The sequence below is a fragment of the Lycium ferocissimum genome, chromosome 3 (assembly GCF_029784015.1).
Source record: "Lycium ferocissimum isolate CSIRO_LF1 chromosome 3, AGI_CSIRO_Lferr_CH_V1, whole genome shotgun sequence".
NCBI lineage: Eukaryota > Viridiplantae > Streptophyta > Magnoliopsida > Solanales > Solanaceae > Lycium > Lycium ferocissimum.
The window spans coordinates 62,027,540-62,050,672 of record NC_081344.1 but is presented as its reverse complement, the minus strand read 5'-3'; the positions used below and the strand labels follow the sequence as shown (position 1 = coordinate 62,050,672).

Sequence of the window (23,133 nt, the reverse complement as noted above, 5' to 3'; positions counted from 1 at the left end):
AAAATGCATTCGAGTGCATTGGGAACCAAACCAAATATACACACAAGTTATAAACGATCATTCGGACCTCTCGAAATTGATGAAATTCAGAAAAAGGTTCGTTTACCCAAAAGTCAACTTTGGGTCAACTCTTTTTCACTTAAGCACATATTTCACAAAAAGTCACCGAATCAAATCTAGACTCCTCGGGAAGTGCGTCAACGGTCCCCTCGGGCCAATAGTGAGCTAATAAATGCTCGAAAAGGGGCGAAAATGCCAAAAAGACTATCACGACCAAACAGGTCGTTACATTTCTCTGTCTTGCAGGAACAACCCAAGAAGACCTTTAAAAAGGATATATGGGTAATTGATAGTGGGTGTTCCAGACACATGACTGGAATAATGGAAAATTTCAAATCTGTGAAAAAGATAGATGGAGGCCAAATCAAAGTTGGTGACAATGCAAAAGGAGATGTTGTTGGGGTTGGATGCATCACACTGAGCCCCACATGTGACTTAGTGGAGGTATACTTGGTGAATGGACTCAAGTATAAACTTCTAAGCATCAGTCAACTATGCGATGCAGGTTTCAAAGTATTGTTTGATGCTATCAAGTGCACTCTGAGTCACGCTGCAAGAAACCTTAGCATCTTCAATGAAAGGGTAGATAATATGTATGTTCTGAGTAATGTTGATTTTCCTATTATTACTTGTCTTGCATCTATAGCTAATGATCCATGGCTTTGGCATAGAAAACTAGGACACGCTAGCATGCACATTCTTGAAACACTTTTTAAAATCGATTAGTTCTTGGTCTTCGTAAACTAAATTTTTCAAAATATCATATATGTGATGCATGTCAATTAGGAAAACAAACTCATACTTCTTTTAAGCCCAAGGATAATGCCAGTACCACCAAGCCTCTTCAATTATTGCATATGGAGCTGTTTGGACCTACTAGAACTGCTAGCATAGGTTGTAAGAAGTATGGATTTGTTATTGTAGATGATTTCTCTAAATTTACATGAGTTATTTTTTTAACTCACAAAGACGAAGCTTTTGCTCAGTTTGAAATTTTCTGTAAAAGAATACATAGAGAAAAAGGATATTTCATCTCTACCATTCACAGTGATCATGGAAAAAAATTTGAGAACAGGTCATTTGAAGAATTTTGTGCCAGACAAAGATACACTCAGAACTTCTTATCCCCAAGATCTCCTCAACAGAACGGAGTTGTAGAAAGAAAGAATCGATCTCTACAAGACACTGCACAAACAATGCTCCTAGAACAAGGACTACCAAATCGGTTCTGGGCTAAAGCTATAAGTACCGCGTGTCACATTTTGAATAGGTGTCTGATAAGGCCAATGCTAAAGAAAACGCCATATGAGCTATGGAAAGGAAAGCGTCCTAACATAAGCTAATTTCATCCCTTTGGATACAAGTGCTTCATTCACAACAATGGTAAGGACAATCTCGGTTAATTTGATCCTCGCAGTGATGAAGGTATTTTTATGGGATATGCACCCATGAGTAGATCGTTTAGAGTTTACAATAAACTAAACTTATCTATTGAAGAAGTTGTGTTGTATTTATTGATACTAAACCCAGTGTCCAAAATACCAGCTTTACTAATGATGATCCAGGATAAAAACTTGACTTAACAAAGTTGACTACCGAGAGCGTGACAGAATCTACAAAAGAAAATAATGAGTCAAAGGATAAATTAGTTAAAGATAATACTAAACAATCGACTCAAGAGGAAAAGAATGCAGATATTATTTCGGAGTCTCAAGTAGTAAACATCCCAAGAGAATGGCTAGGTGAAGCAAGCTCCCCAAATGAGTACATTCTTGGAGATCCAAAAGCAAAAATGCAGACTAGATGCACTTGTATCAAAGCTTGAGCCCAAGAAAGTTGATGAAGCGCTAAATGATGAATCTTGGACTAAAGCTATGCAGGACGAACTTGATCAGTTCGAAAGAAATCAGGTATGGAAACTTGCTCCCAGACCCAAATATGTTTATGTTATTGGAACAAAATGGATTTTTTGGAACAAAATGAACGAATCTGGACAAATCGTTATAAACAAAGCAAGACTGGTAGCTGAAGGCTACTCTCAGCAAAAAGATATTGATTATGATGAGAATTTTGCTCCCGTGGCAAGGTTACAATCCATACGTATTCTCTTGACATATGCACCTTTCAAACTGTAACGACCCATTTCGTCGTTACTGTAAAAAATTTCGAAATACCCCTAAACGTGTCCTCCTGGACCCTTCCTTTCGGTAAAATATTTTTGATGGACATATAACCTAGTGGTACCCATTGCATGGAAGAGAACCAAGCATCGAAATCCGAGTCAAGGACCCAGCTAGACCGCCCCAGCGCCCACCTGAGCGTTATAGCGGTGGCGCTCCAGCAGCAGTGGCCCCGCCGAAGCGGTAGGTCAAGGTAGCATTGTTCCGCTGCAGCGTCCCTGAAGCACTGCAGCGCTGCCGCCGAAGCGGTTGGTCAACCGCTGAAGCGGTGCGCACAGTGAAAATTCCCTATTTAAGAAATCATTTCGGGAATTGCCCTAATTTTTTAATACCCCAATTTCCAGCCGCCCAGTTCGGGAGAAAACCATAAAAACCTAACCTCTAGTCTTGATAGACCCTTTTAATGCCTTCAATTTCACCTTCCATTTAGTAAAATTACTCCTAACCATTTAATTCTTATTACCTAGAGAAGCATCAAGTGGGTGTTCAAGTAATCTAGAGTTGGAAAGATGAAAGGTTAACAACATTTCCACATAGTCCCCTCTAAACAAACCTTCTGTGTTCTTCATCTAGAACAAATTAATAACCTATATCTCTACATTTCTTCACCTTAAAAATAAGTTCTTCCATGGATTTGGAAATGGCACTTTCTCAAATAAGCTTGAAATTGGAAAATCACCTAGCCTTGTCGTGGATGGAATCTAGAAGTGGGTTGAGATCCAAAACCTTCCTTTGTAAATCCAAAGTCTCTTATGAAGGTTATAATGGGTATTTCTATTCTTGGGCCTCACGGTTGTCTCCAAGCTTTGCGTGTGGGTTACGATATGGTGACCAAGTTGAAGGATCAACAGATGTTCGTGGCACCCGCTCGGCTATGAGATAGGTTATGGATTCCCTTCGGTAGACTCCGGTTAGTTTCCCATATCGTTGTGTTAGAAGAAACGGAGATTGCATGTGTAGGAAATCGGAGATTTGGGATGGAATTATAGGATGGTATTGTTGTGTGACTTGTTTGTTTGGGCTTGTGGCCTGTAGATTCCTTAGGTGTAGATGTGGTTTTCTTGATTATCGGTGAATTTATGTGACTTGGGAGTAGCGGATGAAACCTATTTTGTGTCTAATGATGAAAACTTCCTGTAATATGTGAATTACTTATGTTATGTTATTAATGGTGAATCTAGCTGCCAAATGAGAGAATAAAATATACCCACAGTTGTGATTGAGTTCTAATTAAGTTGTGACGAATGACTTTGAGTGTAGGGTGAGAGTCTTGTCCTAAGCTAATAGGCTGAGTTAAGGAATTGGTAATGATGTATATCAACTGATTGATCTGTTATGTGTAGGGACTAGCCACCCCGTTGTGTTGTGTTGACCGCTCTATTGTGTGGGCTTGAAGCCATGAGTTGTTCGTAGATGTTAGATCCTGTTATTTCTCTTGATTTGGATATATTATTGGCATACCCACTATTGGTATTGTGATTTAGATATACTGTTAGCATGCCCACTGTGGGTATTGTGATATGATATATTGTTGGCGTACCCCATTATTGGTACCTGTGATATTGAACTTGGTTGTTGATGTTAATACACGCATTGCGTACATTCTCACTCATTCATGATGCATGGCCGATACCCAGTGATAATCCAGTATCCTTGATTGAGTGAAACTGGTATTTTAATAAACTCTTTTACTTGATTTATTGTGAGAAGGTCGATGTCCGAAGATCAATTCCGGAATCATTGATTATATGAAATCGATATTTTGATAAACTCTTTTTACTTGAGTGATTGGGAGAAGGTCGATGTCCGAAGATCAATACCGAAATTGTTGATTGAGTGAAACAGGTAGTTGATGAACTCTTTTACTTGAGTGATTGTGAGATGGCCAATGTTCGATGATCCATTCCGACATCGTTGGTGCATGGTCGATTCCGATGATATTTCCAAAATCGTTGTTAGTGCATGGACTCCACTGGTCCCCTAGAGTGGTGCTGGTGAGAACCCCCCTGGGCAAAGATCTGGGGTCCCGTCTGTCTGTTAGGCAAAGATCCGGGATGGGTGGCACTTAGACTTCATGAGTCACACTGGGTTTTTCTACAGAGACGTTGATATTTTTGTCCGGAGTACGTGTGTACATCTCATTTGAATGGCATTGCATTGAACTCATACACTATTGCATTGCATTGCATTATGGATTGATTCTAAGATGTTTTGGTGACTATACTTGTGATGTTGGCTTTGGGCGTGATTTATGTATACTTGGCACCTTTGGGGATTAGATGCGTTGCCTAGGCCAGGACGGGTGTTGGGGTCTGGATTTATTGTTGAACTTGTGAAGTAGCCATAGATCGTCCGGAATATTAGTTACATGTTTAGTCTCTATGTGTCTTAGGATCATGGGTGTTCTAAGATGAGTTGACCGTTAGATTAATACGAATGACTAAATGACTTGCGAATTGTGAGTCTAACTGGTGATTATTGGTATGAAGTTAAGGATTGAGGGTATTGTTGTACATTGTATGGTAGATGGACGTATGAATTGGTTGAGTTGTTATCATGCTTGTCTGTGAATTCTTTTACCAATATGTGTTACTAACCGCTGTCGGCCTTTTATATAAAACAAAATAAAAGATTTTATTTTCGTCTTTTCTTACCTTAGACAATTTTACACGAAATATGCTTCTCATTTTTATCTTTTAAAACTTCATCGTTTCCCATACCCTAAAATCTCCCTGCCTTCATCATTACACCTAGTCCCTAAGATTGAAGAGACATAACTCTTCAGTCACGTCCCTTCATTTTTTTTTACCCCTTCCACTTCTTAAACACTCTACTTAACCCCTCTCTTTCTCACTTCTCTTTCCACACCCTCTCCTTACTTCATTCTCTCAAAAACCCTCTCTTTCTTTTCTAATCTATCTCTCCCACAATGGTTCAAGTAAAAAGGGAAAGTTCAAATTTTCGTCGGTCAAGTCGGCTACTCCAAACCATCTCTGAAGAGCATGTAGATCTCACAGAGTCCTCCGACGATGAAATCATTGGGACTTATTCCAATAAGAAATGAAGCATCTCTACAAGTGCTAAGGAGAATGCCTCCAAAAAGACCAAAATAGAGAACCCCGATATTTTTGCACCCGAGGACATGCAACACTTTTTGGGATCTGCTGAAAAGACTCGTTACAATCTCTTCAAAAAGCGTCGCATTGCAACTGGTAGAATCATCAATCTTGAACAAATGAAGGACATGCATTTCAATGTAAGTTCATTCATCAAAGCCCAAAAATTGCCCCTTGTGTTTCTGCTCTGTGAAAATGAAGTTTTTGAGGAACCTGTTAGTATGTTTTATGCAAATATTCATATGTCTAAAGATAGTGGAGAACTTGAAATTCTCGTCATCGGAACAGGGTTTGTGATTTATGAATGTCTGTTTGAAAAAAGTTTTAGGAGTTAAGTTTTCTAGAAAAATTGAGCAAGAAAATGGCTAGCCTAAGAATTTTGAAGTCTCTCTTGAGGAAGCTCGTGCTTTTATATTTGAACCTGGCTCTGATTTGTTTGATTTTGTTCCATCAAACCTGTGTTTTATCAATTGCATTCTTGCTCACATTACTGCTACCACCCTATTACCCTGAGTTGGCTCCTTAAGCAACATTACTAATAAGGATGTGTATATGGTATACTGTCTGCTTAAGAAACACAAAATCAATTGGGTTCTATGGTTTAAAGAATACATGTTTGAAAGTGCTGAAGACCCCTCCCCTACTGCTAGCCTTCCTTACGGTATGATTATCTCTCGTATTCTAAAAGACTAGTTTGTGGATCTCATTGACTATCCTACGCAAGAGGTAAACTCTACCTATAATAATCGTGCATTTGCTAGCATGAATTTTGTGCTCTCTAACAATGAATGGACCAAGAAAGATGTATTCAAGGTGAAGTTGAACCAGGTCATGCTCCACCTCTCCTATATGTGGCACAGGAAATTCCTGAGATGAAGCAGCATTTGGGTGTTATGGAAGAAAACCTCTAGAAGATTCAGAGCTCTCTTGAGAAGGTGATAAGTACCACCAAAGAGGTTGTTAGTGATATTAGTAAGCTATGGGTTAGCATGGAAGGACTGAAGAAGGATGGTATCAGGACTGTGAACAGGCTGATTGAGTGAGTCGACTCCCTGTCCAGAAATGCCACTACAGCCAACACTGATCTAGCTGTGGATATTCAGAATTCCTATTCAACCCTTTCCGAAAACGTTGAAACATCTTACAACTCCTTCTCTGATCGCATCATTAATACCCTCAAATACTTTTGAAAGCGGTCATCTTAAGATTGTTGTTGTGCCTACCTGTTGGACAATATTTTTTTTATTGTTTTGTGTTGTTCACTGCTGAGGACTTGGTATGTCCTCAAAAACTATGATTTGGTTTCATGGGGATGTTTGTGTTCCCCTTACTAGGACAACTTAACTAGTGTGCTGCTTTATGTTATATTATTGTCTGTCTCTGTGTTATGTGACCTTGTATGTTTGTTTGTTTGTTTGTTTATGATGATGCCAAAGGGGGAGAAGTACAACCAGCATTAGAAAGCAATCATCACTTGCTCAGGGGGAGCATTAAAAGAATGCAATAAAAATATCGTTGGAAAGCAACCACCATATGCCCTGGGGGAGCATCAGAACTTTCCAGCATATGCTGGGGGGGTGGGGGCATCTCCAGTTTAACAGGGAAGTAAACCGTCATATTCCTTTTTGGTTGTCATCATCAAAAAGGGGAAGATTGTTAGCTTTTGCTATATTAATTTATAATATTGGTAGTATTTTAATGATGACATTCTTTACGTGTAGGAAAATTCAAAAAGGAAGAAGAAGTCTTCATATGGAAAGAAGTAAGACTCCTCACAATCGTAGAACACGAGTCAAATACAAAAGGAAACAAGATTGGTTGAGCCCCACACCAGAAGAAGAAGAAGAAGAAGAGTGCTAGAATCTCTCCACTAGGAAAGAAGACTAATCAAGTCCAGCTGATATCTCTCCACAAGGAAAAAAGACAAATCAAGTCCAGCTGAAAGATGCAAAGCAATAAATCGGATCTCTTCACAAGGAAAGAAGATAAATCAAGTTCAGTAAAGGATACAAACCAATCAAGTAAATTTGTACACCGTCTACAGAAAATGAAAAGAAGTAAAGTCTTTGTTCAGTGAGCCGAGTCAAGACTACAAAGGAACAAAGAATAAAGATCAATCAGTGGATACCCACAAGATCCCTGATTAAGACAAACTCCCTTGGGTTACCTTAGAGCAAGCAAATTAGAACCAATCAATGGAACGATTGATTCATTATCATCTGTCAAGATCGCAAAGCAGGACTACTCACAAGTATAGATACAACCCTCACAAGCCGAAGACACTTACAACTTCACTTGGGCAAAAACGACTATTTAATCTTCATCTTGTAAAAGCACTATAGTTAGTCGAGTGTTACGTGTTTAGAAAAGAAAAGAGAGAATAGTTAGCTATACAGGTCGAGGCTGTCATTAGAAGAAAAGTTGGAAACTATCAAAGTTAGAGTCACGATTCACATTGAACCATCTCTGTAATCAAGTTACAAGGGGCTAGATTAGGCACCACACCGGTGATCCGAACCAGTATAAAAACTCTTTGTATTCATTTAGTTTTTGCATTACCTTACTTATATTTATCTGTCTACCGACTAAGTTCTGAGAATTGCAGGGAAGTCAACTATGTCACATTAACAGTCGAATTATATACTACTAGCGTAATTTACAATTCACCCCACCCCCCTGTGTTTCAATCATCTATTCAACAGCAGGTCAACTAAGAACCCGGATGAAGATTGAAGGACAACCCCGAAAGTCTATTCTGAGTTCAAGCTCATTTATGATTTCGCCATACCAGAGATAGATAGTTCCAGTCTGAAGTAAATTGTTTGTTTAGTGATCAGTGTTCGAATAGGATAAGCTCCACAGGTCAACAGACTCTGAAATATCTGAGATTCCCTACGGCTGTTGCAAATCACATGCATGACGTATGAAATATGTTGATAATGCCTCATGATGGATGAGCGTGATATTAGAAACATTTACTTAGTGTTGTAGTACTGTAAATGCTACCCTGTTTCCTCATTATATCTCATCTGAATTCTGCTCCCTTATCACTTATACAATCAAGTTATCATAGTTGCTCAATTAGCAACATTGTTCATCAATTCAATCATGAGTTCTTCGATAAGAAGTCTCTCCTTTTTGTTTACTGTTATTTCATTATTCAAATCGAAGGACTAATTATCTATGAGTTAATTCATTTGCATGTGGCCCAAAACTATAAATTCAATTGTTAATCTTTAATCTAGATTTTAGGTTAAACACCCTGAACAGACAATAATCAATTTCTAGATTCAATTTTTTTAAAATTCAAATTAAATATGTAAATAAATTAATAAAAGGTAAACAATTTTTGACATTAAATTAGGCCCAAGTACAAAATTTCAAGTCCACCTTTCTGTATTGTATTAATGAAAACTTGTATTCTCTTCTCTTTTAAAAAACTAACTACTAGATTGATTTTGATGGACTATTGTTACTTCTATTGGTTCTTCATGTTCTTCAGAGATCTCCTGAATTTCATGAGCATTAGTACTAAACTCAACTAAAGTTGTCATTCTCTGGTGAGAGGTGAATTCTATTTCTGGTTGCTGCAGCTTATTCTTTTGCTTCTTTTTCTTCCTCTTCACTTCTGTGTGCCATTGCTTTATGACTTGCATAGTGCGTTCTTCCAACAATGCTCTTTTGAAATGTGAACCCATCTGAAACCAAAAAAAAAAACAAAAAACAACACGGCGTTTCTTAGAGTTTAACTTCTATGTGCTGACAATCAAAAGAACATTTACATTATCAGTTCATATATAATTAACTGTTCATATGAGTAGTCTCTGTCAATAGACCTATCATAAAATGGAAAAGAAATACATTTGTGATGCAAGTTAATCAACGTTGCACGAATAAAAGTTATCATAAAGTTTCGTTGTTGTTCCATCGATTAACCTATCATTCAATTAAATTAATTCCTAAATTTATTATTTTCCCTTAATTAAATAAAATAGGTTTGTAAAGTGAATCAAATCGTTATAGAAGTATGTTTTTGGGAGTACAAACCTGCGTAACGAGGGCATAGAGAGGCAAAGTAATGTAACTACAAAGTACTTGAACCGTCAGCCTGCATGGTTCATATGCAAAGAAATTATAATTTTATTTAGACAAAATTAAATACAAAAATGTTAAGAAAAAATTTATTCTAATAAAGAAACTAAGGAGGATGGAATTATGACTTACGCCAAAACCACCCTGATAACAATGATCTCCACATGCTCATGATAACAGGATCTTATTCCAAATTGCCACTGAAATATTTAATTTTACATAAAACAAAAAAAAACAAAACAAAACAAAAACAAAAAAAAGACGTGCGTAAGCTAAATAAGAGAGTTTGGCCAAAATTAGGATAGAGATTTACCGTCACCCAAATAAAGAAGGCCAGCTCAAATGCATTCTACAATCAAGTCATGAAACACAAAGAAAATAGATATTACTATGAGTTAATTGTTAGGGAGATAAAAAAGGAAAAATTTGTGCTTTAATTTGCATATAAGCCTAGCTACGACTTTAACTTTTTTACATTGATAATATCAAAAAATATTTACAATCATCTAAAAGATAACTACCTACATATTAGTTCATAGGAAGTCAAGTTTATATATAATTGAAGAAATACAAGAAGTTATCTGCTACAACATATTAAAATACACTAACTCTTTATACTAACATGTTAAATCCATAAAACCTATATATAGTTGATTAAGTTACAAAAAAATGAATTGAAAGGAGAAATTGCTTACTATGAAAAGGGTATAGTGGAGAAGTGTCAAAACAAATTGAGGTTGATTAAACCAAAAAAGATTATCATTAGGTTGGACTACTGGGGATCCTATGATGACAGTGTCTTGAGTTTCGAGTTGAAGAGCCATTTGAGCTACAATTGTCTCCAGCTTAGTCCCAATCACCAACACTGTCTATAAAATCAACCGTTAACAAATTTTCATGAATTGCAAGTATTAATGAAGTTTTTGAGTGACAATTAAAACTAAAGCAAATTAAGAGCAAGTTTATGTATTCTTACAAGGAGTGGGAGAAATGATACCCAAAGATAGATGTTCCAACCTGTTTGAATTGAGACAAAGTTCAGCTGGAAGAACCAATTATTTGTGATAGTTCAACTTATGCCTAAATGGTGAGACATAAAATATACATGCTCTCTGAGTGTCTGTAATTTTTAGATTAGATAATCACACACTTTAACGCTAAATAAGAAGATGTAGACAAACGTACCATGAACGTCAACCAGCAAGAAGATGACCATCACTAACCACATGAAAGGGCTGTTTTAACAAAGAATAGGGTACTGGTAAATATGATGACATAAATTATTCCGTATATAAAAAGATTCATATAATTGAACCCGACAAACTTGCTTTTGATTGAGACATAGTTGTTGCGTTATAAATCATATCTTATACACATAAAGGCGTATTCCAAATGAGAAGTATTTTCACTCTACATGGTTGATTAACGTTATGGTTTTGTGTGGATCAAGCCTACTACAAGTAATCCAATTGTACAATAGAAGTGCACTAGGGATGTTCATTATAAATGTTAGCACTTAACTCACTCAGACAATAATTGTTATTGTGAAATTTCATTTGTTATGTGATTAGACGATGTTGAGTATATAATTAAGTAAATAAAAATGTGCAATCTCACTTGAGAAGCATAAAGTTAATAAATGAGAAGTATTTTCCTTCTACATGGTTAATTAACATAATATTAATTTTATATAGGCTAAGCCTACTGCAAGCAATCCAATTTTACAAGAAGTGGCACTAGTGGAGTCATGATAAGTGTCAGCAGTTACTAACTCACTTGAACGATGATTGTTTCACCAAATCTCACTTGTTATGTGATTAGATGACCTATGAAATACTGTCAACGCTTCTGTCGTTCCACGTCTGTAACAGTGCCTAGATTTTTTTCCCAGCAGTCTTCACTAAATTGTGTGGCAATCTATTATGTATTTGTTGTATATAAAGAGATTCTAAGGATCAGAGTAGGTTATTATATAAGTTCAGTGCATAAATTGGATTTCAAATTTTACGAGCTAAACAATTACTACGTATGTCATATCGAATTTAAAAGATTTGGAGTCGAGTACAATTATTTTAAAGTTCTTCAATTAGTACGTAGTTATATTAAATTACTATCTCTAAATAGGGGAATACCTGATGCCAACTTTGACTTTGAAATCATCATCCAAAGATCGTTCAATGTACTTCTGAAAATTGAAGGCGTTGTTTGAAGATAAATGAGCCTGTACATTTTGATTGAGTAAAATAAAAGGAAAATACAATAATAGTGAGACAGTACGCTTTATAATTTGTTACACTCAAATCATTTAAATATTACTACTATATCCAATCCAAATTATTTGTCATTTAATATTTTCGTACACTATTAATTAAGATAGAGACAATATTTAATATCTGCACTATCACCTTAGTTTACTAGACCTTGAGGGATTGACTAGTTACCTTCTCTTTTTGTGGCAGTCTATCTACGTTTTGTCTGTTTCCTATAAGGCCTAGTTTTTCTAGCCTTTCTGAATCACCCATTTTTGAAAATTATTCTTGAACATTTCGCTTTATAGACACGGAGACTGAATTGCCTAAATCACGAATATTATATATTGTGTTACAATTACTTCATATTGATGAAAGTCTAGAGAACAATTTTTCTACATACCCTTTAATTATCTTACACATCTCACTTAGTTAATGCCGTATCAATTGAAACAATATGGATGAAAATAATAAATGACTTACAATTCTTTTAGAATGTTTTACATTTTAAATAATTTTAATTTATCAAAACGATTAAATATTTGAAACCGGAGAATGGGAAGAAGAAACGAATACTCACCGTAATGAAGCCATGGCGTAATGTAAGATAGTCAACTTTTGCTACTGAATGGAAGAACTGCCGAAAGAAACATTTCTGTCTCATTTGGAAAAAGAGTATTAATAGTAAATAGCAAAAGAAACAGTCCAAGATAGAGAAAATAATAAAAATGACTCCTTATGTTTGGGGATAGATTTAAAGGTGTCCTTAAATATTTTTTTAGCAACTTTAGTTTTTAAGTTTGTCAAAAGTGAGAACTTTTGGTCTCAATCAAGTATTTAACAAATATTGTTTGTTAGATTGACAAGAATTGTGAAAAAATAATTTAGCTTGAACTCACATTTGGAGGTGTAATTTTGTCGTTTCTATTATTTTTGGTCTATTTTATGAAGTCTACTGCAAATTTTGTGGTGTAACTTGTATCATTTGTCTGTCTAATTCGGTGTCTAGTGTTGTTTTTTGTGTTGTAATTTCTAGAATTTGATGGGACTTTCATGGTATTTTTGGTTAATTTTTTTTCTTGCTATTCTTCTAAAACCTATCTAACAGAGCTTGTTCAAATATTTGACAAAAATCAAAATTGTTCATTTTTGGCAAATTAAAGGTCAAAATTGTTCAGTAATACTCCCTCTTTCCCAAAAAGATTGTCCTCCTTTCCTTTTTAGTATGTCCCAAAAAGATTGTCCCTTTTCTATATTTAGAAACAATTTAACTTTATGAGATAATTTACCACCACATAAATATTTAAGGCTTGTTTTGGACCACACATTTCAAAAGTCTTTCTTTATTTCTTAAACTTTATGCCAAATCAAAAGAGGACAATCTTTTTGGGACGGAGGGAGTATATTTGAAGGACCACTTTGAATATTCCCCATACATAAGGTACCATTTTTGTCATTTTATCGTCCAAATCTGAAAGATTAATACTCAAAAAAAGTTTCTCCTCTTGCCCAATAAAAATGCCAAAAAGAGAAAAGAAAAGTTATACTTACAATCCAGAGCTGAGTAGGGGTAGTTGTAAACTTGTTCATGTGGCGTCGACCAAATGTTGTTTCTCTTGTAAATCTGAATCGACTAGGATCTAATAGGTGGATACATTTGATTATAAATGTAGTGAAATTAGAATTCAATAATATAAATCAGATATGGATATAGCCACAACGAGAGTAGCTTTCTATTTTCAAACTTTAGAATACGATATATTTTGACTTAAATTTTCTGAAAATGGTCGATTATCAAATCACTCCTGACATTTTGTTCTGACATTCAAATAAGATTGTTCAAATTTTGCAGCTTCACTTGACAAACACATACTATGACATCAAGCAATCACTCCGCCCTCATTCATCCCATTTTATTTTTATATAACAAAAAATAGAATACTAGCGTCAAACAGCTAATATATATTTTGGAGTTTTCAAACCTAAATTCTTCAACTTTCTTGGAATTAAAATTTACATATATATTTGCAAATTACGTATAAAATATTAAAAGTTGTAGTAATTGTTTATAATTCAAATATTTGAAAGAATTGAAAAATAATATAATAAAAAATATTTAATTCTTTAAATAATAATTGCGTCAAACCACAGGGATGGCAAGATGTTTGACAAATATGTGCATCTTTAGATGTTTTGATAAAGGGAAGTCTTCATATAGGCGTGTAATATATAGGAGTACTAGTAAATATAAGTCCTTGAACTCATTTCTCCTATATGTAACATATAGGAGTACTAGTAAATATAAGTCCTTGAACTCACTTCTTAATCCTTTCCGTATACTTAAAATTTTTGTATGGGTTGCTCCGGAGAGTTTAAGTTTACCATTAACAGTGTAAAAAATATCTTCTCAATCAAATTAACATCTTAATTACTGTAATATATATATATACACACAGTATGAATAGTAATTGGTAACATAAAATATCTCGTGGATATAGATTGCAAAAACATAAGAATTGTCCATAAAATTCTTTGTTAATTAATCTGTCTCTGAAGTGCATAGCTAATTGGATTTTTGATAATCCGTCCTTAATCCTTCATTAAATATAATTAGCAACAGAATTTTATTGCTTAGTGACAAAAGTTATCCGTGCTAATTCTTATTTGTTTTAATATATCAGTTAAATTGCAATTATTTTGTTAAGAAAAAATAAAAAGTATACCATTATCATGGATAAATTTAAACTCTTTTCAAAATTTTCGATCTTGATCTCACATAGTATCAGGAAGTACAAGGTGCATACCATTGGCTGCCATATATTCAATGCTCTGCGTCTCCTTCTCCCACGTTTTCCAGCGTTTCATCTATATATTAACTAAATTAATCAGAAGAAGATTTATAGAAAAATGTAAATCAAAGTTTAAGAAAGTAGTTACTACTGTTAGTAATTATCAAACTATTTTAAAAATGATTTGACAGCTGAAGCGATCTACTGGTCCAGACAATTCTAAGCATCGACCCATCAACTAGGCCAATTTTTCGTGTTATTTTTAATTTTTCTGCTCAGTGTTCGGTATCTTAATATGCGTCCCGATCAATTCAGGGTTGTATAAGACCCATTTAAGGAGAAAGCACTCCCTAATAGAATTTTTTCCATGTAATAATGGGGCGAATGAATATTATTCATGGCACCGCAACCCTTAATGTTAATTCTCGTGTTATGCACTTCCCTGGGTCTAAGAAAACACCGACGTTTTCTAATCATGGCTGTTGCTACATCAAATGCCACAAATATTTCTTCCCCCTTCCAAAAAAATTAAAAAAAAAGAAAAAGTAGAAAAAAAGAAATTGCAAAGCTCGATGGTCAAAACATCTAATTCTTGGACACTAGGGCATAGCATATTCTTTGGGGTTCGATCGAATCCAGTAACTTTAGTCTAAATTCCATATTTATCTTGAAAAATTTATTGAATATGTATAGATTGTTAATTTAGAAACCAGTAACTTAAACGAATTAGAATCCCGAACCCACAAATTTCGAATCCTGACTCTGCTTCTGCTTGGACATTGGTTTCTCAAATTTTTGAAATACGATTAAAATATTTTTTTAAAATGTAAAAGTTCTTAAGTCACAGTTTTAATAATAATAGGTGTTTAAAACATGTAGTGATTTATTTTTAACTTTCCAAATAAAATAGGATACCAAAATAAAGTACTGAGGCAGGGGTGCACATATTTGTAAAATCGTGGAGTTTTTATTATTTACTCTCTCTGTCTCAAATTATTTATCGCTTTTTCGTTTTACACACATATTAATTAGGAGAGTTATTTGACTGACTTTACCGCGTTATTTATGTCTAAGTTATAATCTCTCTCCATTAAATGTTTACTCTGATTATGTCTCATTTCAATTAATAACAAAATTCTACTAAGGCTAAAATGAGGGAAAAAAATAATTATTTGTGCCTTAAACTTCTAGAACGATAAATAATTTGAGATAATTATTTTTAGTAACCATAATAGATAATTTGAGACGGAGGGAGTAAGATTTAGGAGTAGCGTGCGTACCTTGGCTCTACCTAAAGCCATTGTGACAACACTGTACACAATCTGCATGATTGCTAGTACAAATATGAAGTTGTTTAGCTGATTGATTCCACTTTGTGACATGAAAGAAGTCATCGCCTGGAACAAAATTAAGAGACAAATTATTAAAAATAATAAAGAAAGAAAACAAATATAGTTTCATTTTATTTTCTTCATACTCTGGAGCCACAGTGATCCACAGAGTTTTCAACAGATGGCAATTCCTTTGAATTTGAGAAGTGTTCGAATCCTTTGATGGTTTTTGTAGAATCCAGTACAGCACGATTACAAGGAAGCATGGAGTTTGCTATTCTATTTGGTATGCATATTTTGGATAATGGCCTTTGTATCACTGCTAATAATAGCGACAAAAATCCTAGTTGCATCAATACTGCATATACAAAACAAATAAATAGTCAAGATTTAACTTTTATGCATTAATTATTTATAACTTTTTATATTATAAATGTACGTAATTTAAGAAATAACTACATGTATCATTTAGGGATGAACAATGCAAGTGACGTATTTAGCAGAACTTACTAACTTTGGTTGATCAAACCCAATATTTGGGTCAAGAAAAAATCATTTGACATGTATAAATAATCTATTCAGAACCCAATAAGCCAAACGAATATATTTCTATGTAATCTTGACTATTTAGTTGTTTGCTAAATAGCGGTAATTACCTGAAAAATAAAATATGTAATCTACTACAATAGGTTAAAATATCGTGATGGTGCTTCTCAAAGTTAGTCAATTTGCTAAATTTCTGGAGTAGGTAAGGAGATGTAAAAGGATATGAGAACACACCTGATTTGAGTTTCTCCACAGCTTCAAACAAAGCGGTCTTCCTATGTCTTTTGAGCCACTGCATGAATATTTCAAATGAACCAATAAAACTCATATACTCCAACTCAGTGGCGGAGCCACTCATGGCCAAGGGTGGTCACTCCTGCACACCCTTGGTTAGAAAATGGTACTAGTATATAACAGCATACCTAGTGAAATCCAACAATGTGGGTCTAGGGAGGGTAAAGTGTACGCAGACCGTACCCTCTATCTTGGAAGCTAGGGAGGCTGTATATGAAGTAGATATTATAGTTAACTGGATATAAAAGCTCGCGTCAAACGCTGGTCATCTTCTTTTTTTAAAAGAAAACATACAAACATTGTCTGAAGCTACTGTCTTGATTTGTATTTGCACTTATTTTCTTTCATGTTCCGACTAAACTTATTTGTATTTGAATTATGATTTTGCATTTGGTTTATTCTTATGTTGGTTTGAAGTTACGTTGGACTCATTTGTTGAAGTTTCTTTAGTCTTTTTTCTTTCCTTCCTATTTCCTAGAAAAGAAGAAGACAACGAGATCTAATAGCAAGTTAGCTACCACTTATTTTGTTCTCTTTTCTTTTTTAATTGCTTCTGTGAACATTTTAATTATCCAACTTTGTTTTCTTTCTTTTTTTCTTTTCAAATAAAATTAATTAGCCGTTATTTCTCGCTTTATAACATTCTCGGAATGCCCTTTGTTGTTTTTCACTTGTGGGATTACGTACACTGGGTATGTTGTTGTTTGTTATAGCTGTAATTTGATCTTTGTAATCATCGTAAGAGTTTTCTATCAATAAAATTTATCAAGAATAACTTGCGAAATCAAATGGAGCATAAATTTTGAGGAATGTGCAGTGATGATGTTAAAAAAATTTCATCGCACTCATTCATCGAAAAAAAAAATTATATACTTGTCAATATTTGAACAACCTTAATAAAAATTTTGGCTCCGCCACTGCTCCAACTTGATATAAGTTTTAAATAAAAACTATGTTGCTCGGGCTCTTCAAAAATATTATTCAGTGTGTATCGGATCCTTAGAAAATTATATATTTTTAGAAGATCTGACACGGAAGCACAAACATTTTTAAAGGATCCGAGCAACATAAAATAAAATAAAATGAGGTCGCTTACATGACAAAGAAGGTGGATCAAGTGTTCAATGAAAATCCCAAGGAAAATAAAGATGAAGCAGACAGTAGCCAGAGCCCAAGTTGGAGTGTCTAAAAGAGTGCGAGAAGGACTCGAAGTGGATCCTCCTCCTCCTCCAGCCATATTTTCCGACGAAGAAAATCCTATCTTCGGTTTATTAGGTTAAAGAGATTGAACGAATCACAAAGGGGCCGAGTAGAAGAGAAAAGGCGGCCAAGTCTAGTTTCACCAAAAAAATGATATTGAGATGTTTGCAATTATTATCACAAGAAAGTTGTCCCCAATCTTACAAAGGGGTCTGACACTTCATTCGTAGCTTCTTAGGCTTCTAACTGAATTTAATGGCCCTGCTGTTGCTGACCTATAGCTCGCAGAAGCTAAGTGTTTTGTCTGTTAAACGTGAATTATCTTACATATGGTATATTGGAAATTTCTTATATATATTACATATATATATCGTGGTACTTCTGATTTAAAATTTTTGAATGATGTTTGATAGGTTACTATTCTACTTTCTCTTGAGAAAAAAGTTATTTGGCGTAGGCCTTTTCTTCCTGAAAATATGTTGTTTCTTCGTTTTAATTTATGTGACACTTTTCGTTTTTCAAAAATCAATTTAATTAATTTTTTAAGCAAATTAAATTAAATTAACTTAATATTATGAACTAAAATTTGAATATTCAAAAATTACATGACAAATACTATAAGGTACAATTTTGTCTCATGTCAATTGATAAAAAGATAAATTTAATACGAAAGTAGATGCATCGCCAGTGGAGGTCTTATTAAGGCTTTCTTTTGACTCGGTTATCACATAAGATCACTGTCCCAGATAACGGGCATTTGAAGTAGCTTGTTTTGCTGACTTTTAACTTGTGGGGAGTTGATTGACAAATAATATAATAACACTTTATTCGTTGGCTTACTTTGAAGACTATGAAGGAATTGTAGCAGTCATAGTAGTATGCCTGACTTGCCCAAGTATTGACCATGTAAATTAATTTAATAAGGAAATTATACCGAACGATTGTGAAAATGGGTGATCTTGAACTTTTGATGATCCTCGCTTATCTTATAGACAAATCTTTAACATTGAAAGTCGTAGCTTATGGAACTTAAGGTTTTGCTCATGGGCAAGTGGGATTAACAGTTCAAGATTAATCACTTTCAAAATCATTTTTATAAATCACTGAAATTGATCAGCGTGAACCAGTAATCTGAATAAGAGGATAAGTAATATGGTACAATGGATTATATTGGTTGATTTGCACAAATGTTCTTTTTAAACTCATCATTTAGATTTTATCCCTATTTTTAAAGGATGTGCAACTATACCCTTGAAAAATTATCCTTTCAAACAACGTTAGATTCGTGTCTAATATTTGCTCATATATGTCTCAAGCTTAGAGACAAAATATTAAATTGTCATCTAACGTTTAAGTAATTTATAAAATTTTAGAGCGTAGTCTAAAAGATCCATAAGTTGCGAGACAGAGAAAGATGGTCATTTACTAAACAGATGCCCCAAATTAAAGGAATAACTGGTGAAATTTTTTTCAATCGATTGTATATATAAAACTTAATTTCTAGTTTAATAATTATAAATATTTTGTCTTTGATCGTTCGAATTTGTGAACAAAAATTATGTAGGGATTATAGTGTTAAATTCCTCCCATCTTGCTTACACATGCAAACATAATTTATACTCTTCTAGACTAAATAAATGATCATAATTAAGAGAAGCGTTGAAAATTGATCATATGCAAATTGGTTTACATATCAAAATCATCTAGATGAGTAAGAAACAACGGGAAAGGGTCATATTTGCCCAACTCTCAGGAAAAAGCTATATTTGCCCTTCGTTATACTTTTTTGATATGTTTTCTATTGTCATCCAACTTTAGAGTCATATTTGCCACTATACTCAATTTTCGAGTCATATTTAGCCTCCGTCAGTTAAATCTCCTTGTCCCCACCTTATTTTCTTACATGGAGCCTACGTGAATTTCTTCTCTCCCAATTTTAATTTAAAATGTAAAATAAACCAAACTAACCCGTGTCATCATTTGCCACCTACGTAGGAAAATAAGGTTGAGACTAGGAGATTTAATGGACGGAGGGTAAATATAACCTGAAATTAAGTATAGGGGCAAATATGGCCCTAAAGTTTGGATGACAAGTGCAAATATATTGAAAAAAATATAACAAAGGGAACCTATAGCCTTTTTCTGAGAGTAGCGGGGCATATATGACCCTTTTTCGAAGAAACAATGGCAGCAGACCATGATATTTTAGACAGAGCTAACAATGGCCACTGGTGGTGTAGTTAGATAGAGATTGTTTTGATTTATTTATTTGGGCCTCCATTTTAATTTTTAATGAAGTTATAAAAATATTAATTTTTAAAAAAGTTATTAATATTATATTTATAGTATTTTTAATGGTGTTAATATCATTACTGCTTTATCTTTTTACTTTAGTAATATACATTATAACTTTCAATAAATGCGTGGTAAATTGATTTGTAATTTTAGATATTTAAAGCATTACAATTTATTTAACATTTTCAGGTGGTATTCATTTTCAATTTTCATTCAAGTATTTCTTTTCATATATTTATATAATGATTATTTGCCAATTATCATTTTTTAAAAGGAAACTTACATATATAACTAACTTTTAGGAGCAATTAATCATCCAGTGTATTTCAGTGTATTTGAATACCTTTGTTCAGTTGTGTATCCAACATTATCTGATGTCACATGTATTTGAATGTATTCGAGCAGCCGTGAGTTGAATGTATTCATCCTTGAAAAAATATGTAAGTAAAATAATATGGTTGGCTAAGTTCGAACCTAGGTGGGAAATGGCGATGAGCCCACACTAACGCATCCAAGTACAGTAGCATTTGATGTATTTTGGTATAGCTATGATGGTAATTTATAAAATCACCGTAGCTACTAAATATAAATAAATTAAAAGAAAGTTATTATTAATAATTATCTCTTAGAGGTAGCTATGCTAAGTAATTATTCTCTTTTAGATTCAAGGGATACGTACTTAATACACAAACCCTAACCGCACATTAACATATTTTGGGTCAAAGAATATTGCACCATTTTCGTCTTATTAATTCTCTTATTTCTTTCTCTTGAATTTCATTGTCCTAATCTTCACATTTGGCTACAATAAATTACTAAGCTCTAGTTCCATATTGCCTTCACTAAATAAGACCTAACTTAAATAACTAATCATGTTTATTATACTCTAAGTAATACCACCTTCCTTAATTAAGAAATTGTGAAATCGCATTTCAATTGAAGAAACCCTTACTTTTTAAAAAAACAAGAAGTTGTAAACCGACACGCAGTTTTTCAAAATTTTGTTTTACGCTACTTTAAAAGTCAGTCACAGACAACGACTTTAAACCGACGATAAGAAAAAGTGATCAATAAAATTTTATTCCAAAACTTCGTTTTAAAACATTAGAAGACCGAGATTATAACTTTTATAGAATACGAAATTAAAAAAATATGTACGGTTAAACTCATTTAGAAATGTAAAGTAAACTTACTCTAGTTCACACTAATAAAATAATAATTGATAATTCTAGCAAGAACAAAACTTTTAAAAGCCTACATTTCTTTATAAAATTAAAGATGATTTGAATCTCCAGGTCATCATTGCCTTGCTAACTTTGATGTTGGTTGCCGGATTGGGGATGATGAACAAATTTAGTCCCTTCTTTTTCTTTTCAAAAAAGCCATCATTATATAGTTAAAGTTCAAAAAGTGAACTCGTAGAGAAGGGAAACATAAAATCTAACCATTCCATTTACACAGTTTGAGTTAAATCTAGACTGTTTAACTGATTTTTTTATAGTTACAAAGCTAACCAAAACTAAGAGGGATTAAAATGAGGAGAAACTGTTAGCTTTCTGATCCTCATGTATCAAAATATGCACAAAAACATGGCTAATTACAATAATCAGAATTAGTGCTGCTTTTTGCTTGTTTAATTCTAAAACTTGGAAGAAGCTGTGCTTTTTTCAATCTAAAACCCCCTCTAGTCTTTGGAGGAATTTCCAAAAATAAAGACTATAGTTGAATATTTAGTTAATGCATCTACAGTCTCATTCCCTTCCCTATAACAATGGTCTTGTTTAGTATAAAACTGGATTATTATGTCTATCAGTTAAATTATTTAAAACGATGTTACCAGCAACGTAATTAAAATGGATATTGTTAATCCTTGATAATACGAAAGTAATGATATGGATGTTATGAAATCAACTAATACCGGATACCGGATGGGAAACCAAAAATAAAAAATAAAAAAAATCAACTAAATAACACAATCAAGTTAAAAATAATCAGAAAAAGAAGAGATAAAGAGAATTTTATTGAGCATATTCTCTTCAATTTTTTATTATTTCAAAGTGAACCACCTAGATATTCAGATCTCATATCAAGCACAAAAGGGCAACATTCACCAGATCATGAGGACTTTGCAAGGGGCTTGTCACTCAAGATCTTCTTCTTCTTTGTATATTTATGTATATCCATGTATATCTTCCCTCAATTTCAATTTATTTGTCTTAGTTTGACTTGGTACGGAGCTTAAGAAAATAAAGAAGGCTTTTAAATTTCATGGTCTTAAGTTATAGATATGTGTAATGTACCAAAATGCTCTTTTAATCTTGTGGTCATGAATGTGCCATGTAGAATGTTGGATGTAAAGAACTACTAAATATAGAAAGTGACATTCTTTTTAAACATAACAAAGGGAAAAGTAATTACGACAAATAAATTGAAATGGAGAGAGCATTTTGTATAACCATCTATATCTATGTACACATTAATAATTATACATGGATATATACAGATAGATATATGCAATTATGAAATACTCCATCCGTTTCAATTTGTTTGTCTTACTTTCCTCTTTAGTCAGTTTAAAAGAGAATGTCTTTTTTCCTTTTTTGGCAGCTATTTAATTTCAACGTTAGCATGACATGTTTATGACCACATGATTAAAAGGCATTTTGGTACATTTTAGATATCTTCATTTTAAGACCACAAGATACAAAAGTCTTTTAGGGTGGATAATTTTGTGTGTTCATTTTTAATGACCACAAGATACAAAAGTCTTCTTTACTTTCTTAAACTCCATGCCAAGTCAAACCAGACAAACAAATTCAAACAGAAAGAGTATATAATGGTAGAGAGAATTTGAATTTTATGTCATGAGGTAGTATATACTCATTGTATAACAACGTATAAGCAATGTATAATGAGTATAACAGTGTATACAAGGTGTTCAGCAGTGCAATTTTAGGTTTTCATCTTCTGATTTCATGTAT

General features: G+C 33.6%; 1 protein-coding gene across 1 annotated transcript; it reads right to left on the bottom strand.

The window, feature by feature from the left end:
* Nucleotides 1-8,727: 8,727 nt before the first annotated feature.
* On the bottom strand, nt 8,728-18,176 carry LOC132051162 (MLO-like protein 3). Its single transcript, XM_059442427.1, has 15 exons — nt 17,754-18,176; nt 16,598-16,655; nt 15,964-16,175; nt 15,767-15,883; nt 14,502-14,562; nt 13,249-13,337; nt 12,278-12,352; nt 11,581-11,669; nt 10,634-10,683; nt 10,425-10,465; nt 10,144-10,317; nt 9,762-9,797; nt 9,581-9,648; nt 9,404-9,464; nt 8,728-9,054 (listed from the first exon to the last, which is right to left on the bottom strand). The coding sequence occupies exons 1-15, from the start codon at nt 17,892-17,894 to the stop codon at nt 8,797-8,799; spliced, it is 1,530 nt and encodes a 509-aa protein (XP_059298410.1). The 5' UTR covers nt 17,895-18,176; the 3' UTR covers nt 8,728-8,796.
* Nucleotides 18,177-23,133: the final 4,957 nt, after the last annotated feature.

What these genes read in the sequence shown, in the direction of transcription:
- LOC132051162 (XM_059442427.1), bottom strand. Translation starts at nt 17,894, where the DNA reads ATGGCTGGAGGAGGAGGAGGATCCACTTCGAGTCCTTCTCGCACTCTT. An exon ending in TGGATCACTGTGGCTCCAGA is followed by an intron (nt 15,884 to 15,963) that starts GTATGAAGAAAA and finishes ATTTTGTTCCAG; the next exon opens with GCGATGACTTCTTTCATGTC. An exon ending in TGAATATATGGCAGCCAATG is followed by an intron (nt 13,338 to 14,501) that starts GTATGCACCTTG and finishes TCCACCTATTAG; the next exon opens with ATCCTAGTCGATTCAGATTT.